The sequence below is a fragment of the Phocoena phocoena genome, chromosome 9 (genome assembly GCF_963924675.1).
Source record: "Phocoena phocoena chromosome 9, mPhoPho1.1, whole genome shotgun sequence".
Classification (NCBI taxonomy): Eukaryota; Metazoa; Chordata; class Mammalia; order Artiodactyla; family Phocoenidae; genus Phocoena; species Phocoena phocoena.
Window position 1 is genome coordinate 8,681,661 of NC_089227.1, and position 19,079 is coordinate 8,700,739.

General features: G+C 55.3%; 1 protein-coding gene across 1 annotated transcript in view; it reads right to left on the minus strand.

The window, feature by feature from the left end:
* Positions 1-9,398: 9,398 nt before the first annotated feature.
* The window catches only part of ADCY1 (adenylate cyclase 1), a 114,333-nt gene continuing 104,652 nt past the window's right edge, over positions 9,399-19,079 (minus strand). Inside the window, exons 18-20 of the mRNA XM_065883787.1 lie at positions 16,815-16,929; positions 14,755-14,879; positions 9,399-10,207 (exon numbers count right to left, since the gene is read on the minus strand). Of these exons, the coding sequence (XP_065739859.1) occupies positions 9,869-10,207; positions 14,755-14,879; positions 16,815-16,929 (579 nt within the window). The 3' untranslated portion in view covers positions 9,399-9,868. The remainder of the gene's footprint in view (positions 10,208-14,754; positions 14,880-16,814; positions 16,930-19,079) is intronic.

Below are 19,079 nucleotides of genomic sequence, written 5' to 3' on the forward strand. Positions count from 1 at the left end.
GAGTCAAGGAGTCACGATCTGATTGGCATTTTAAGAGAACCACTGCGGCTGGCCTTTGAATAGACATGGGGAGCAGATTCAGTGACCAGAATGCTTAGTGAGCTCTGCCGTAACTCAGGAAAGGGGGGATAGGCTGGACAGGATGGGGCCAGCAAGGAGGTGACGTGAGATGTGGACGATCAATCGGGAAGATAGAGCCGACAGAATTCCTCATGGACAGGATTCCAAAACCCGGGGCGTCTCCAGTTTTCATCCGAACCACTCGGTCAAGCTCCTCTTCTGTTAGGCCCTGACCTTGACCTAACTTTGGCCTGCCAAGAGCCCAGTTTTAGCAAGGAATCCTGCTAAGTGGCTTATGGAGGAGCCCCCCCACCCCTGATGTCCAAGTCCGTGGCTTACCCTACAGCAAGCATCACCGTCCTGGATATCTGACCAAGCTCCCCTCAGTAACTCTTTATCCACTGAGCCCCTCACTCTGCCCGGTGGCCGAGAAGCCTCAGCTGTCTTTGCTGTATCCAGAGTGGAGTCCAATCTCTCTCCACTTTTGTACTAGCCTTGAATAAACTCCTCCCTGCCATTTTAACAAGTGGCCAGTGAATAATTTCTCTTCACCAGCAGCAACTCGGAGCTCGCAGCGTGGCCCTTACAGCTCAAGCACATCCAGGCTCACAGCCTCCAATACTAGGTGCCCCCCGCGTGCCCGCAGAGCACAGAACCCGTCAGACATCTGGGCACTTCCAGAGCCCCAAGCCTGCGCACCCCACCTCTCCTCCTGTCCCTTCTCCTGCGCCCGCCTCTGCCCACGGCTTCCCGGTGGTCCAGGCTCTCACCCGCAGATCTCAGCTCTCCATGGTGACCGTGTTCTTCTCCTGGCCACTCTTCACACCACTCACCGGCTCGTCCAGCAGGGAGCTTTGCTGGTCCAGGGCAGGGATACAACTTGACCTGCTCTCAAGGAGGGCCAGGGTGTTATCAGGGGCATCCACTGACATTCTCTGAGGATGCCTGAGATTCAGAATCTGCCACAGTTAGGGGCCACACTCCACTCAGGGCTGGGATGGATTTTTTTTCCTAAATCACAATGACAGACGTCACTCACTCCATGAAATTCTGTGCCCAGCAGCCCTGGGCTATGCTGTTTCACTGTGGCCTCTGCCTGGAGGTGGCCATTCCCACCTGCTCAAGTGGCCCAGGACCCCAGAGCCCCTCCACTCACTAGGTCTGCAGGGGTACACATCTGGTCAATAGTGAGACTGAACCCCAACTTTCGTATTTCATTTCAGGCAGGCAAGATTTTTCCCTGTTCTTTTATAAAAGATTAAAAGAGCCGGAGGACACTCGTCAGAGAGAGACTAGTCAGGGGGAATTGCAAATAACACAAACTTATCTTCCCTGGATTCTCACGTTTAGGTGCGGAAATCAAAAAGAGCCTAGGGCTTCCCTGGTGGCGCAGGGGTTGAGAGTCCGCCTGCCGATGCAGGGGACGCGGGTTCGTGCCCCGGTCCGGGAAGATCCCACACGCCGCGGAGCGGCTGGGCCCGTGAGCCATGGCCGCTGAGCCTGCGCGTCTGGAGCCTGTGCTCCGCAACGGGAGAGGCCGCGATAGTGAGAGGCCCGCGCACCACTATGAAGAGTGGTTTCCGCTCGCTGCAACGAGAGAAAGCCTTCGCACAGAAACGAAGACCCAACGCAGCCATAAATAAATAAATAAGGAGCCGAAGCGTGTCCATCCACTGCGCCCACCTGTCACGTCGGAGGAGCAGGGCCCACACCAGGGCCCCGAGGAAGGACGGGGTGACAGCATTTTAGAAAATTACAGAACATGTCCCAGGGTCTTTAAAACATCCACACAACCGTTTGTTTTTCAATTAAAATGGCCACGGAGTTTAGTCAAGCAATTTTTTTCCCTTTATTTTTGTTAAATAAGATTCCAGAAAGTATAGTGCAAACACTCAGTAGAAAAGTTGCAATTAAGAAATGTACATTCACATTTAACATTTCAGTCCATTCACTGTTTTTTTTTTTTTCAAAATAAAAATAGGACAAATTATTCAATTACTTGTCTCAATTTAACAATCTTGGAAAAGACTGGTAGGTAGTCTACAGTGTTCAGTGGACGTAAAAATAGACCCGTATTGATTATACAAATCTATCATGAGAAGTTACCCAGTGATATTGAGTTGTTGTCCTTCTGGTACAGACGTCTCGTTTCCGCATCTAAAGAAGCATCCTCTGTGAGCTCTACTGGCAGGAGAACGTGTCACCCCGGGCCCACTCTGTGCTCCCTGGAGGGGCAGAGGAGGGCCGAGGGGTTCACACAACCCTTCTCAGTGAGTAAAGAAAATCCAAGAGTGGGCTTTGGGTTTACCTTAAAGGAGAGTGGAATCTGCTGCTAAGAGAGGGTGGTAATCGATACATAATCTCCGCTTGTGCAAGGTGGGGTGCAATCAGTGTGAACGAGAGGTTGTGGGGGGGAGTTCGGGCCGAGGGGGGACACTGCAGAAGGAGTGCAGGAGCTGCACGGGCTCAGGGTCCAGGATCTGCTGTGACGGGACGCTCTGCAGCCTGCCGGCAGACAACCCGTGGTGGCCTGGGCCTGCCCCTTTGCACATGCTGCGTGTTTCAGAATCCAAAAGTAAGTTTCACACCATTAGGAATTTCACGGCATGCGATGCTGAGTGCAAATGGCTCGCGCGGCCACACTTTCAACAGAGATGAAGACAAAACCGCGTGCCTCTTTGGGGCTGATGCCTGGGGAGTGCCGGCACCCCCGGCCTGTGCAAGAGGCCCTGGTGGCTTCCCCGGGATTCCCAGAATGTGGGAACAGTCCCCTGAGACATGTGCTTCGTGTCCGGGTCTGGGATCGCGTGCGGGCTGCTGGTGGGAGTCAAGAAACAAGTTCTGGATGCTGGTGGGCCCACTGCCCACTGCTCGCACCGCAGGGAGTGAGAGCGCCAGACACAGCTCTCTGTTTGGCTGCCCTGCACGCGTTCACCAAGCCCAAGAGGTGGACAGATCCCTCAGGGTTAGTCTAGGAATTGCTCTCTGCTTAAACGTCAGTTCTCAAGATACGACTGCCAGCTGTTCTGGAATCCAACCCATCTGAAGATGAGCTGCCAGGAACCACGGGAGCCAGAGCCTGGGAGAGGCGGGGACACCTGTGCAGGGTGGCTGCCAATCCTTCACCATCCGTCGTGGTCCCTGTCTCGCCTTCTGCGTATTCTCAGTGAAACCTGCTGTTGGGCGTCCTCTGATCCCCAGGAAGGAACACTGACCGCCTACACCACGCCATAGCGTGACAAGGACATCGGAGGACTCTGACCAGGAGCTGGGGACTGGGTTGGCTCCTTGTAAGTGGAGAAGCGTGTGCAGTTTGGGGGCACCCGGGGGCCCCGGTTCTCCCCCTGGCTGATGTCAGAGAGGCCTTACAGAAAGAGACAGGACAACTGTCCTCACTGACGGAGAGTCTGTGTTTTCTAAGACACGATGGCACGTGGTGCTACAGGACATAGTTTTAGGATAGAAAGGATGACAAGACAAGGCAGGGATTCTTCAGGCCCAACACTGTTAAGTCTCTGCCAGGGATCAGCTGTTAAAGCAGAGGCAGGGCTTAGCGGAGAGACAGCCACTGTTTTACCGTCCCGACGTGAGGCCCAGGTGAGGACACCTCTGTGCCTGGGCACATCCAAGGGATGGGCTGTGGGGCAAACCCGCTGCCTGGGGGCCTGCTTGGCTGCTCAGACCCAGCCGGCCAGGCACCACCACTACTTATGTGTGTGAATGAGCTAAGGGCTCCATCCAAACCAACACAACTTTGCCGATTTCAGTTAGTTAAGAGGTGCCGAATAGAATGGGAAACCAGGGGCTTGGAATGGACGGGAACAGGATGAATCCTGGTCCTGCCACACAGTGCTGTGTGACTTTGTCCAAGTCTGTAACCTCTCTGAGCCTCAGATTCCTCATCGACAACATGCGGAGCATAACCACGCCTCCCTCTGCAGAATGTTTGGAGGCAAGGGGGTGGGAGAAGCACAGGAAAGGTATACTTGCCGAGCAAGATACGGGTCTCAGTCATGATCATTCCCTTAGTTTGTAGTCACACGAAAAGTCCACCTGAGACGTAGTTTAACTATATAGGAGAGCGACCCAGCCTTTCCCAGTGTTTATTAGTGTAGAACACACTGAATCCGGGGAAGTGCAGGAATTTCACAAAGGAATGAAGAATTGTATCTACACGGATAGCCACCATCAAGGGCTGAAGAAACTGAGCTTGCTGTAATCACGGGAGACCAGGGGGCTGCCACTGGGGTCAGTTGTCTGATTCCCAAGGTGTTTTTCCAGCCAGTTGTGACCCACACCCCCGAAGACCACCTGTCTATTGTTTTCTCTTCCCACGGCACAGCCCAGAGACTGAAGCCAGGCCTGCAAGTGGCTCCCCGGGTAACTGGTGGGGGTGGGGGGGCGGGCTGTCGGCTCCTCCCTCCAGAATTCCTGCACCAAACACCCACCTGCAGCACTCCCCGCAGGTCTCAGTGTACACGGGAACCCCAAACACAACAGAAATAAAACGACCACACAAACAACAGAAAACGGGATCAGCTCAGTGCCCTGACATCCCTGGACTTTGTACTGATACTGTGGAGTGATTCCAGGAAGGAGGGGAGGGAGGAAGGAAGACTTTCTTATTCTCTAGCGGTTCTCTAGTACTTGTAGACGGAGGCCCGGGCACCACGTGGATGCCGGTGGGGGTCAAGGCTGCCTCTGTGTCTGGCCGAGAAGCTGCTGCCCCTGCCCCTGCCCTTACTCCTCCTTTTAAGGTCAGGATTTCTAGAGGAAATAGAGCTGGGTCGGGGCACTCAGGGGCGGTTTCCCCCGATGCCCTGGGGGGTAGCCATCTGTCTGTATCCCTAGTTCATTTGTTTCTTATATGAATCCATCCTAATCCTAGGAATAATTGATTTTAATTTTGCTTACGCCATGCCATGCAAACACAACACACACACACACACACACACACACAAACTTGGATTAAGCCTGGCCTCTGGCAGAAAAGTTATTTTTTATCTTAGTGAACAGATGTGTTATATTTTCAGGGAAATTAAGGAATACGAATGTCTGTTCCACTGCCGTAAAGTCAAGTTGTTTAGGGAGGTCTAGCCCCAAATGGGGCCCCTGAAATTGGGTTTGTTAATTTTACGAAATGGAGAATGGAGAAGACAGATTTCCTCATCCCACCACAGGACCTGTCTCCAGTACAGGTCTCCAGTTTGTGCACAGACAGGAGACAAAGAAAAACTCCCCGAATCCTTTCCAAAGCCTCCTGTGGCTTCTTGGAGGTGAGGGGTCCCCAGGAGCTCCCCTGTGTGCTGGCTGTCTGGGGTACACCCGCACGGCCCCTGACCCGAGACTGAAATCTAGGTCAGGTTCCGGCAGCTTGGTCCGTAGCTGGCTTAACTGGCCACCCTGCTGGCCATGCCTACCCCAGCCCTGGCCACTGGGGTGCCCACTGCATCCTACTCTCCCACCCACACTGTCTCCCAGGCACGGGGCCTGCCTGTGGCTCCTGGTTGTCAGTCCACACAGAATCAAGGATGTCCTCCCGCTTTGGGGGACCCGGGGCTGGGGGACAACTGCCTGGCAGCACTCCCGAGGTGGTCACCCACGCAGGCCTCGGACACCAGCCCCAAGCTCCTGAATCCATCCTGGGGAAACGCACAACTCCACTCCCCGCATGGCCCACTTGGCCAACCCTTGGGCACCCGGCCTGGCCTTCGCTCGTGACACATGTCATGAGACAATGGGCCCTGTGTCAGCAGAGTCCCTCAGGTAAAGCCCATCTCCTTGTCGTCTCCCAAACTCAGTGTGGAGGCCCGAGCCACCACGACTGGCCTCCCAACACCCAGGCGTGGGCCCCCAGTCCCGCCTGCTGGCCTCTGGGCCTGGCAGCGCAGCCCCCAGCAGACCCTGAATCTGACTGAGACCCACCCCCAGCCTAAGGTCCTGCGAAGGCAGATGCAAACTCAGGACGCTGTATGAAGAAACGGCACGTCTTTCATCATACACTACAGAACCGGGAGTATTGACTGAAAACGGGAAACGGCTCGCACAGACTTCCAACTTCCAAAGCAAACTGCAGCTGTGGAGGGGGGATGTCCGGGCCCAGGGATACGATCGTGTCCTCCACCTGCCAGTCGGCCACAGCTCACCCCTCATTTACTTCACCAAAGCAAATATTATGAAACCAATTGCCTCTATGGAGTTTGGATTTGGGGGTCATTTTTGTTGTTGTTTTTCATTGAAGCCATTACAAAACCAAGGGCAAGTCAGTTTCCGGGGGGGGGGGGGGCTAGTTATACACAACCAATAGGTCTGCACACTCGAGAATGACAAGTGTGACAGCAGGTCTGTGATACCCCGGTGAGAGAACTGCTGGATGCAGGGCACACGCGTGTGGACCTGCATTTCCCGTGCGGTGCACGCACACTTGGGCAGCGCTTGCCTGACGAGTCACGCATGGGTGTCCCGGGCAGGGCCTGCCACGTGGGGAGAGACCTGCAGGACCCCGAGACTCAGGGGATCACAGAACATGCTTTGCAGAAGGGCGGGCACACCCTGGAAATGAGACGGGTCCACTTGCCGGGGAGGAAACCTAGACACGGCTGACAGGCCAACCCAGCCCCTCCTTCCCAAGTGGCAGGTTAAAGTAGGGATTCAAATATTATATCTAGGTAGCTACTGGGACGATGGTGCAGTGTTCCTATGGGGGGAGACAAAGTGAGGTGTCCCCGAAGGCTGGCCAGATCCTGTCCGAGCCTGCACGTCAGCCCGGATTTGGGGGTGTCAGCCCCCCAACAGTGTGCTCTTCAATTTGGGGAAACTTGTACACATGGCTTGTCTCTGAATCACCAATCTGCTTTGGACCAGACCTGTCTGTACAGTTTAGAGTTATTGCTTCTAGTGACAGAAGGTATCGGAAGCCCTGACGGCTTTGGAGTCCGATAAACACGGCAGGCTCGGGGTGTCTGGGTCTGGGGGGCGTGGGGTCCACCCTGCAAGACACAGACCTTGGAGTGGACCAGCCCAGGGTCAGGGGCCGTGGGAGCGTTTGGCAGTTCGGGGCTGCGTTCTAATCTACCGAGGTCAGGCACAAGAGACATGCGAGGGTCTCGAAGGGACACGTGGATGGGGTCATTCCAAAGGGCAGCAGCAGCCTGGCCAAGCAGGGGCGATGCATTAGGAACCTCGCGCATCGGCTAAAGTGTGCTGTTCACACGGGGTGTCGGGCTTACCTTCATTTTGGTCAGAATGGAATAGGCAGACCGGTGCGCTATTTACAGAGCATCTTAAAAGAAATAATTTAGAGAGAATCCTACTTGGAAGGCCCTAACGTTTGTACATGAATATTGTACAAGGTTAAAAATAAATAAGGCAATATCATACAGTCTTATCACAAATAAAAAGGAAGTCATTGACCAAACCCCAAGGAACATTATGGCTGAGCACGGCCCCTATGCCCACAGGAAGCAGGTAGGGTTTGGAACTGCTGATGATGAAGGAGGCTCTGCTCATCGAAGGGGAGACCTCGCCGTTTCAGAACAGCTGAGGCCCCGATGGCTTCCCGCGGCTGTGGTGACAGCTGGCCACGCGTTCCGTGGCTTTGCCAACACTCCTTGGGGGGGTGGGGGGGTGGTCCCGCAGCTCTGTGGACCTGAGGTCCCAGCACAGCGAGTCTGGGTTCTCAGCCCGGGGCTCAGGGTCCACCTCGCTCAGGGTGATGTGAATTCAGCGCCTGTAGCCGTGGGATTGACAACCCGCTTCCTCACTGGCTGATGGCTAGGGCGTCCTCGCCTTCGACCGGCTGCGGGGCCCGCATCTTTAAACAGCGACCTCGTGCTTCGAATCTTCCCGACTGCCCTGGCCTCCGTGTCCACTTCTAAGGGGCCACGTGGTCGCATTGGTCACACTGAGTTAACTCAGATGGCCCAGGATCCTCTCCTCAGCTGCTGCCCCAAGCCCTGAATTCCCTCTGCAAAGCCCCCTTTGCCATGCGACAGAGCATATTCGCAGGGTCAGGATCCCCTGTGCTGTCCACCCCCCTCCCGCCCTGCCCTGGGGTGGAAGCTCGGCCATGGGGAGCAGGTGGGCAGCAGGGCCCTGGCCAGGGTCTCAGCCCCGCAGCTGGACACAGGTGTGCATACCTGCACAGGCCGTGTGCTCAGAGGGTTCTGGAGATGACTCAGCTTGTGCTCTGTCTGTAAGGGGGGGAGGGGGAGGAAATTCAGCTCTCACCCAGGGCACATCTGAGGAAAGACTGTCCACCTGCCCGCCTCTGTCACTGGCCCGTCCACGTGGGCTAAGTGGCCGGCCCTGTCAGCTACACCCACACAGCCACGAGTCATACACCCACAACGGAGGCAGCCCGGGGGACGCCACTAGCCACCCCCATGGGGCTCAGTCCAGAGTGAGCCCCTGTCCCAATTCTGAAAAGTCGGGACCCCCAAGGAGAGCGGTGTGGAATGGGACCCTCAGGCCTGCTGACTCTGCCGAGCAGGGCTCCCCTGCAACCCACAGAACCCTCCGGGCTGCTGTCGGAGCTTGGGTCTCTGCATGGCCATCCCCCTACTGACTTGCCTGCCCAGAAGGTTCCCTCCAGTTTCAAGCTGCCTCCTCCCTGCAGTCGAGAGCTGAGGTCTCCACGTCCAGCTATTTCTGGCCAGTCTCTTCCCACTGGCCCTCCCAGATCCCTGCCCACGCCCAGGAGCCCATCCCAGCATGGCCGCATTCTTATCTCCATGGCAACCGCAGAGATGCCTAGGTAGGAGATTCCCAGACTTGCACAGAATTACTTGCAGTCACTTTCCCTGCAAACCGGAGCAGGGACATCTGTACTGACAGCAATAAACTAACTCCAAATCTCCACGTCCAAGGGACTGGTTCCGCCCGAGAAACGCCTTCCATCCAGGAAGCGCTCTCATGGTTGTGAGGTCCACTTGTTTTCAAAATCAACAAAGCCTTGCACTGTTGTTCAGCGTACGGGAACCCAAGATGCCATGGCAGAAGAGGTAAGAAATGACACCGACCACCTTCTCTCCTTTGAACAAACACAGTGACGTGGGCAGAAAAGGGAACGTCCAGGTTTTACAGGAGCCAATATGCTCAGCAGGGCAGGTGGAGAGCGCACAGGTGGAACAGGAACTATGCTGGTCACAGAGATGTGGCTGCAGGGTCCCCCAAGAATTCCAGAAGACCTGCCTCTGGCTCTTAACAAAAACCCAATCTTGAAGAAAGCCAGCGGCCACCACCATCCATGCAGTGGGACAGGGGCTTCTCAGTTCTTCCCAAACCGTCCACCGAAGGCCTGCCCAGCTCTGGCTCTGGCCAAGAGAGTCCTGACTCTTACTCTGGGCTCTGCAGGCCACCGCCCAGGGCTGGAGCTGCCCTCACGGGACCCACACAGCTGGGCTGATGCCAATCCGTCTCAGGGCACACACGAGCTGGGCACCCCAGTCACTCTGCCAGCCAGACCTCTAAGGCTCTCGCTGTAGCCTGCGGCCCTGGTGGACGTCCTGACGGTCCCGACGGTCCCGACGTCCAAAGCTCACCCAGCCAACCTCCCTCGGCCACCGAGAAGAGGACGGAGCGAACAAAGACACTGCTAAAGCCTCGGCGTCTGCGCAGTCTGGGTTCTCCCCTCACCTGAGTCACTGCCCAGCTGCTTCTGGTCATGCCTGGACAGTCCCCCTTCCCCAGCCCGGCCACTGGTTCCCGGCCCTGCTCTGCTGGCCGGGCTGGTCCCTGCGGGAGCCCCGAGGCCACCAACGCCCCGAGCATTTGTGCGCTGTGCCCCCAGCGGCCCGCGTGGGCTCCGCTAAGCCTCCTTCCCTGCTGCTCCGGGGGGCAGGTGGTGGCCTGGGGGGCAGGGGGCAAGCCCCGAGCCCTGCAGAGCCCCCGGCCCGGCTCTGACTGGGAGGCCGGCCGCAGGGGGCACCGGGGGGTGGCCCGTGGCCAGTCTGGTCTGGAGGCCGGCTCTCCCGTAAGGACACATTTTCCGCTCTGAGTTCACGGACCTGTTTTGGGAGCCGCTTCCGTCGGTCCTGCCTTCCAGGAAGTATGTCAGCATCTCGCCCTTGCCCTTGACGCTGACTTTGCCTCGGCACACGAAGCGGTAGCAGCCCCGCCGCAGCAGCCTGTGCACTTCCTCCGTGACCTACAGCGGAGAAAGGCGGGCGTCACTCTTGGTCAACGGGGAGCCCACGAGAGGGTCCCTCCCCGACCTGCACTGATCACCCGATCGCCCGGCCTCTGGCTTCCCCAGGTTGGCCGGCAAGTCCGGTCCTGTGCCCCTCCTATGGTCACTCTGGTCACTCGGCGAGAAGGACGTGATCCTGCAGAGAAAGCAGGGGACTCAGAGGGGCCTCAACGGGGCCCTAGACAAGCAGGAGAGGACAGCGTTCGCCATGGGGGGTGCCCAGAGTGGGTGGGCGGGCTGGACAAGGCCCACACGGACCCAGTCCTAGGGGCTGGGGTGTGAGCTCTATGATCACCTCAAGCCCTAGCCAGATGTCTGGACACTGGGCTCCGGCTGTGCCGCTGGGGCCCTCGGGACACGGTAACCCCACACGTCTTCAAGGGTCTGGGACTGGCAGGTAGCAGCTCAGCTGGAAGGGGACAGCACAGCTCCCATCCCCGTGGCTGGCACGGAACCCTCAGGGCCCCGGTGGGCTCACACCAACCTACCAGGGACCGCTGGGGCCTCTGTGGGCCAACAGCACGAGAGGGCAGAGGGTACGTTCTCCCAGGGACAACAGGAGTGTGACTTAACTTTCCTGATGCTCAGGTCCCGGGCAAGGGTTTAGCCAAAAGAATTCCTGCCTCACAGAGTTATGAAAAAGGTAAAGGGCAAGAAAGCACTTTCTAATAAGGTTCTGTAAACAGAAGAGGACACGACCATTTGGATTCTCCTCACTTGACACTGAAGGGGGAGACCACCTCTCTCCCTGTCACCCCGACTCCCAGCTGCTGCTCTGAAAATCCCCCTTCCCCCACCCCATGTAGTCACCCACCTCTGGCATCTTTATTTAAAACGACTCAGCCCACCCTGAGGCCAGAGTCTTGCATCCCCAGGGTGTCAGTCCCCAGCAGAGCTGGGCAGAGGGGCTGCTCTCTTCCCCGCCGGCTTCGCTGGAACCCTGAACCCACCCCCTCCTCCCAACGCGGCTCTCACCCTCGCTAACCGTCGGCCTGCTTCTCGCGTGCGACAGTAAAGGACCTGGTCTGTCTCACCACAACTTACCAAGGCTGCTGGTGTTCATAAGTGCTCACTGAATGAAAGAATAAAGGGACCAATGGAAGGAAGGGAGGGAGGGAGGTAACCAAGGCCTGCCAGCAACCTGCCCGCAGTTCAGGAAACAAAAATGACCACGGAACATCACAACCGGCACAGCTCCCGGGACAGTGAAATCTGCCGATGGATCTGCAAGTGCTGGGAGGGTGTCCCTCAGCTCCCCTCATGGGACAAACAAGCAAAACTGGCTGATCCAGTGTAGACAGAGGGCATGGAACAGAGTATGCTCAACCCACAAAAAGTGGCCAAGGATGTATCGTTCCCCTTAATCAATTAACTCCGCCAGTTTCTGTGGCTTTTCATCAGCAAGGCACTGGCTGGTGCTCGCGCGGGGGGCAGGGGGCTGCCTGGTGTTCTGGAGAAAGTTCCGCGGCCCCAGGGCCGCCGCCACCCACCCACCGGGATGGAGAACGGCAAGTGGGTGCCTGAGGCCTAGACCCTCACCAGGTCGGCTGCATCTCTCGGCCCTGGGAGCAGGTCAGGTGGTCCCTCTCAGACCTTGTAAACGAGAAGCATGCCGTCCACTTACAAGAAGAGTCCCTTGGTCAGCTTGATGATGACTGTTACATTCACAAAGACTTGGACGGTCAAGAAAAAGTGGGGAGTGCTGAAACTCCCCAGAGTGCTGGCTGGTTGGTGGCCCCAAAGCTGTCAAAGACCTCGATCCAAGGCCACACAAGGGCCAGAGCCACACGGCCTCACTCAGGTCCCCAGCAGGGCTCAGTGCACCCCAAAGTCCTTCATGGAATTGAGCCACAGACTGGCCGGTTACGATGCCACTGTCACAAAGGTCACCACTCAGATGTGGCCTCTGAGACACGAGGTGATCTCAGAGGCTTGCTATTGCGATCAAAGGCTCCACTGTGCTCTTTCCTTTCATGATTGAACCAACCCACAATTCATCTGTTCAAAGAGATCTGGCCTTCCTAGAACCCTGACATCCAGCTTAAGGCCCAAGATACACATTGACAAAAATCTCTGAGTCTTATCCTTACGTGAGCTCTTTCCTCTCACTGCATTCTCTTGTCTTATGAAGAACGAGAGGTAACAAAATATTCAGATCATCGCACAAAGTAATGCTGGAGGTGAAATGACCCACCAGCACGTGCGGTAAAGCCGAGGTCTGAAGGCAGGTGGGCTCGGGCCTGGGCGTCCTTCCGGGCCGCTTGGGAGCTCGGGCTGCACGCCGCCCCTGTGCATCTCTCAGCCTTGACATTCTAGCCAGGAAGTCCCAGGCTGTGAATCAGGGTTGTGTATGAGGTCACCGTGGGGGGCCCAGAAAAGGTCCAGGTCAGGGGCTCAGAGACACGAGGTCCCCAAGAGGCCGAGAGGGAGTCCCCTGTGAAGTCTGATTCTCAGCCACCTGCATGACAATCCCTGTGTCTCTGAAGAGGTGGGCTGGGAACTCTCTCTAGAGTTCCCTGTGAGGCCCGGCCAGCAGTGGGGGGTATCTGCAGCCACACCGACCTCGCTCTGCCTGAGAGAGGATGCTGGGCTCCCACGGAGACACTTCCCGGGAAGCACCTGCTTGGTCCTCAAGTTGATGGCCAAGGTGGAACCTGGGTATCGTCACGGTCAACCTTCTCTTGGCCGCGTACACCTTGGAAAACGGGGCTCTGGGATGCCCCGGGGACTTTAGTCTGCTCAGAACCCTCTTGTCTGCCTCTCCTGGGACAGCAGGCGTGAGGAAGGGTCCCCTTTTCAGGAATTTTGACACAGAAGAAAGAAGGATCCCAGCTGAGGACTAAGGAATGAGCATTTGGGCAGGTGATATCTGATTAGATATTATCCTCAGGAAACAGTTAAGACACCTCTTTGCAAACCTTCATCATTAATATGTGAGTCTCTTGTTCACTTCTTCAAAAGAACCAAAGGTTTAACCTGGGCTGGCAAAGGGAAGGGATCTTTCCTGGGCTGTGACCAAGAACACCTACGAGAACCATACAACAGCGGAGCATAAGTGTTTCTCCCTTTAAACTGGGATGACGAGCACGATGGGCTGGAGGCAAAGAGCCTTCGGCCAAGGGGGTGGCCAAGCGGCCAGGCCAGGTCACGTGGGCCGCCAGATGGAGGGACTGCAGGTCTTACCCAGGTTGACAAATGTCACCAGAGCCCTGCTTTTGTCCTGCCCTGTCCCAAGTGCATGGGGTGCTGCCACCCGAGCCTAAGGGCGGGAGGGGAGGGGCCTGGTCTGCTAAGACCTCCTGCGATGCGGGTCCTCCAGGAGGTCCAGGCCGAGGGACTTTGCCCTGCGGGAGTCCAGACACAGATATCGCCGGGCAGCCGAGCAGCCGGCAGAGGCTGGATGGCGTGCCAGAGTCCCTGCCATGGCAAACAGCCCTCACAGGAGGGAGCAGGGACAGTTCTGAGCAGAGGGGTGGCCAACGCAGATCGGATGTTACAAACTTAGAGATGTGATGTTGGACTGGACAGAAGCCAGGCTGGAGAGTGGAGGGGCCTCCCACCAGGTGTCCCCTGGGGCATGACCAGCTCCTGGGGAAGGCTGCGAGAAACATAGGTGAAAGATCCTCTTAGAAAAGGAACACGGTGTCCTGGGATGGACGGCAGTACGACAACGTGGACGCACTTAACGCCCCTGAGCTGTGCACTTAAAAACAGCTTTAAGACTTTAAGACTTTAAGACTTAAAAACAGCTTTAAGATATGTGCATTCCACCACCGTGAGAAAAGTTTAAGGGAAAGAATGCAGAGGTGCAGAGATGCTACATGCAGATCCCGCCTGTGTTCCGAGCAGGAGAGCCCCAGGAAGATTTTGGTGCCTGTCTTTTAAGCTGACGGATCCAAGGGACCCACCAAGGTACCTGTCCGAGGGTTGGCACCCGATGAATGCAGGCGGGGGCCCCGGGGACTGAACAGGTAGGACACGAGAGGGCCCCATCCGGGTCCCCAGAGGCCAACTGAAGCCACACACGGGGGACAGGCTCCTTCCCTCCGTGTGACCCACGCTTGCGTGTTTGTTCCAAGGGAAATCCCGAGAGCGGAACCACACGACCAGATACCACGAAGCGCAGGGGCCACTGTCTCTTACACCTTCAGTGCCAGCCAGTGCCAGAGCACCTGCTTCGCATCCCAAGTGAGCGCCCGCAGGTTCTCAGGTCAGGGGGGCCCACAGCACCTGCCCTTCAAACGGTGAGGCAGCCCCTTCCCTTCTAGGGAGCCATCACTCACCATCCCCATCTCTGCGCCTTGCCACACAGAGGCCAACCTCCAAGGCTGCAGACACACTGAGCCTCGCGGCTCTGTGTCCCTACCCAGAAAAGGCAGACCGGGACGGGAGGACGCAGGCTGCGGGGCTGGGCGGCCGCCCCTGCCCGACCCTTGCCCCTTCCACCTCAGCCTCCCACCGGCAGGATGGGCACCTGTGCCTCGGGGGCTTCCGAGTGAACTGACCTGGATTCTGCCCTGGACGCCGGTGCTGTCCATCCGACTGGCCACATTGACCGTATTTCCCCAGATGTCGTACTGCGGCCTGCGAGCCCCGATCACTCCAGCCACCACGGGGCCAACATTGATGCCTGGAAACAGTCACGCGGGGTGTCAGTGGGGAGGCCTCCGAAGGGAGGAGCAGCCCCGTGTAAGGTCGTGGATTCCTGGGGTCACGCAGTGCAACGCCCCTCCCCAAAGCAGGGACCCCAGAGCATCACCGAGAGGCAGCTCCTGGGCTGTGCTTGCATGCCACACCATCAAGAAGCAGCCCTGATCCGGGAAAAAGTCCCGTTTCCTGGAACGGCGACCCCGTGCCGAGGCTTGCGGATCGGAAGGCTGACCATTCAGGCTGTGGGCCTCAGCGTGTACCTCCGCCCCCAGCTCCCTCTTCCAGAAAGGACAGTGGCTCGACTGGTCCCCTGGATGAGGGATCCCCTCAGCTCCTCTGGGTGTCGGGCCCAGAACTACGTATTTGCAGGGCGCCCTTGTCTTTATGTGGCACAGGGTCCAACTGGCCTGGACAGTGATACAGGCCCAAGTAGCCCCAGTCGCCCCTGCAGCCAGGTCTGGGCTGACACCACAGCATACCTTCTGACTCAGTACTCTGCGTCGATTTTCCGGAGCTTAGCCAAGCGCGTTAATAACGTTTCAGATGCTGGCCTAGTCAACCCCCCAAAGCCGGGGCAGTGGGTGCTAGCATCTCTGGGAGGAGGTAGGGGTGGAACTGGATGGGCTGAGCTGGGAGCCTCAGGCTAGGTGGATGTGGGAGCCCAGGAAGAAGCCCCAAAGGGGCCACTTCCAGATGGCTGGTGGGACCTGGGGAACCCCTTCTACCACCCCGGATGCCCCAGTCCATGTGGACGAGACTGAGCCAGGATGCAGCCTCCTGTGTGACCGGCCATCCAGGCACAGAGGTGCGACTGGCCTATGGGTCCTCAGTAGGAGAGTGAGAAACAGAATTTCCCTGATGGACCCTTACGTCTATTAATCCAAGCCCGCGGCCCCAGAGGAGAACTGGACCCTGGGGGTGAGGCGCAGAGGGTGCTCTGGCCCTACCTCCAGCACGTCCCTCGGGCCGGGCACCAGGGCTAAGTCAGCGCTGTGTTTAAGCACATCAGAACTCTACCCACTCTGGAGGCTACCACCCCTTATGCTCAAGCCCAGCTCTAAGTGCTGTTCTTTAAGGCCACTAGTAGGTAATGGGGGGGGAGAAAGGGGGGAGGGAGGGAGGGAGGGAAGGAGGAAGGAAGGAAGGAAAAAAGGAGAAAGAAAGAAAGAGAGAGAGAGGGAGGGAGGGAGGGAAAGAAAGAAAGAGATCGAGAGAGAGGGAAAGAAGGAAGGAAGGCAGGAAGGAAGGAGGGAGAGAGGGAAGGAAGGAGAGAGAGAGAAAGAAAGAAAGAAAGGAAGGAAGGACAGAAAGGAAGACAGGCAGAGAGAGAGAGAAAGAAAGACATCTCTCGTTTAACTATATCCTCGACTAATACAAATTTTTCTGGTAAACCTGTATTCCCAGGAAAAAGTGAATTTAAGACTGAAAACGGAAACCCTACAAGTCTGATAAGAGCTAGAGCGGAGCTTAGACTCCGGGTGGTTCCCCTCTTCACTCGCAGGCAAGGCAGGGAACCCAGGAGGACCAAAGACCCAGGCTGAGCCTGCACCCTGGGCTTCTGCACAGCCTCGGCCCCAATGTTTCGGGCCTGTGGACAGGGGCACCTTCCTCCAGCTAAGTGTGGACTCAGAGGTGTATCTGAGAATCTCTAAGACAATCAAGATTTCTCCTGCGTTTCCTAAGCTGTACAATGACTCTTCCAGGTCCTCAGTCACTGATAACCAGCTCTGAGGTGGACCCAGCTGTCCCTGCGTCCCATGCACTCCTCTGGGTGGTGCCATCCTCCTTCCTGTGAGACAAGGGAGCCTGGACCGATGACCCCCGCTCCCAGGGGACAGCTCAGGCCACCAGCTCCCGGGGCCAGTGCAGGAAGGGTGAGCTGGCCCGAATGATGGGACAGCTCGCGGCCACGTACCAACACGGAGCACGAAATCGTTGTAAGACTGGTAGTTGATCTCATCCAGGACGTCGAACATCTCGATGGCAAAATCTGCCAATGTGCTGAGGTGGGAGGAGATGGACTTCTTAGCCTGGACATGAGCAGATACGGGTTATGTTTGACGGGTGCAAGGGCAGAGGGGCCAGGGACACTCAGCCAGTGACCTGCAGGGGTGGGCGGACCAGGCTGTACCCCTCACAGGATCAGGAACTTGACCCCCACGTCCACCATGCAGCAGCCCCGCTGGCTGGGCCTGGGGCTGACTGGGTGGCACCCTACAGCTGCCCTAGTGTGTGTTTATCATCCCATTCTACAGGTAAGAGACTGAAACAGAGCAGGAATATTATTGCCCAAGGCTCCCAGCTCCTGAGGGCAGAGACCGATGCCATCTGAGCCCAGGCAGAGCTCTTCCACAGGAATGGGGGCAGGGGGGAACCCTGTGGTGGGAGACCAGATGTCCCACTGCTCAGACGAGGCTGCCACCAGCCCATTGGAAACAAGCAAAGTAAGGTGAGTAGAGGGGGTCTGAGTCAACTGCCCACACAGCAGAGAGCAGTTCCAGCCCTCCTTCCCTCACACTGATTCCGTCTCTTTCATCGTGTTGTGTTGACAGATCCCCTCTTTTGTGAAAAAACAACTGTAAATTCTTTTCTTTTTCTAATGATATCAAGGTGACTTGCTCTTATTGTTTTAGGAATATTTTCATAGTCCTCAAAGTTGGGGAATTAATGCTTTTTTAAAAAAATAATTAACTGACAATTTTTTTAAGAACAGTTTTAGGTTTACTGGTAAATTGAGCAGGTAAGTGTAGAGAGTTCCCATATACTACCCCCGTACCACCCCTCACACGTACAGAGTTTCCCCTATTATTAACATCTTGCTTTAGGGTATGGTATATTTGTTACCACTGAACAAACCTACGTTGATTCATTATAATTAACTAAAGTCCACAGTTTACGTTAGGGTTCACTCTGTGTGCTGTGTGTTCTATGGGTTTTAAAAAATGCAGAATTTCATGTATCCATAATTGTAGTAGAATACAGAATAGTTTCACCGTCCTCTAAATCCCCCACCTATTCCCTCAAACCCTGGAAACTATTATTTACTGTCTCCATAGTTTTGCCTTTTCCAGAATATCATATAGCTGGAATCACAAAGTATGTAGCTATTCCCGATTGGCTTCTTTCACTTAATGATATGCATTTAAGGTTCCTCCATGTCTTTTCATGCTTTGATAGCTCATTTCTTTTTAGTGCTAAATAATATTCCATTGTATGGATGTATTACAGTTTATTTATTCATCCACCTATTGAAGGACACCCTGGTTGCTTTCAGGGTTTGCAATTATGAATAAATCTGCTATGAACATCCTTGGGCAGGATTTTGTGTGGACATAAGTTTTCAACTCTTGTGGATAAGTAACAAGGAGAGTGATTGCTGGATCATATGGTAAGAGCATATTTAGTTCTGTAAGAACTCAAACTGTCTTCCAAAGTGGCTGCAGCATTTTGCATTCCCTCCAGCAATGAGTGAGGGTTCCTACGGCTCCACCTCGTCACCAGCATGTGGCAGTGTCCGTGTTCTGGATTTTGGCCACCCTAATAAGTGTGAAATTGTATCTCGTTTTAATTTGCATTTCCCTGATGACATATGATATGGAGCATCTGTCATATGCTTATTTGCCATCTGTATATCTTCTTTGGTAAAGTGTCTGTTCCCATCTTTTGACGGAACACTTTTTGATTGGGCTATTTGTCTTCTTAATTTTAAGAGTTCTTTGTATATTTTGGGTACAAAGCCTTTATCAGATAGGTGGTTTGCAAAGATTGTCTCCAAGTGTATGGATTGTCTTTTCATTATAGTATTTTCCACCAGTAGAATTTTAAAATTTTAATTAAGTCCAATCTAACAGTGTTTTCTTTCACGGATCATGCTTTTGATACTGTATGTAAAAACTCATCATCAAACCCAAGGTTACCTAGATTTTCTCCTATGTTATCTTCCAGATGTTTTATAGTGTTGCATGTCACATTTAGGCCTCTGATACATTTTGAGTTAATTTTTGTGAACAGTGTAAGGTCTGTGTCTAGGTTCATTTAAAAAATATAATTTAGATAGATAGATATTCAATTTTTCTAGCAACATTTGTTGAAGACTATCTTTGCTCCATTTGTCGAAGATCAGTTGACGATATTTATGTAGATCTATTTCTGGGCTCTCTATTCTGTTCCACTGGTTTAT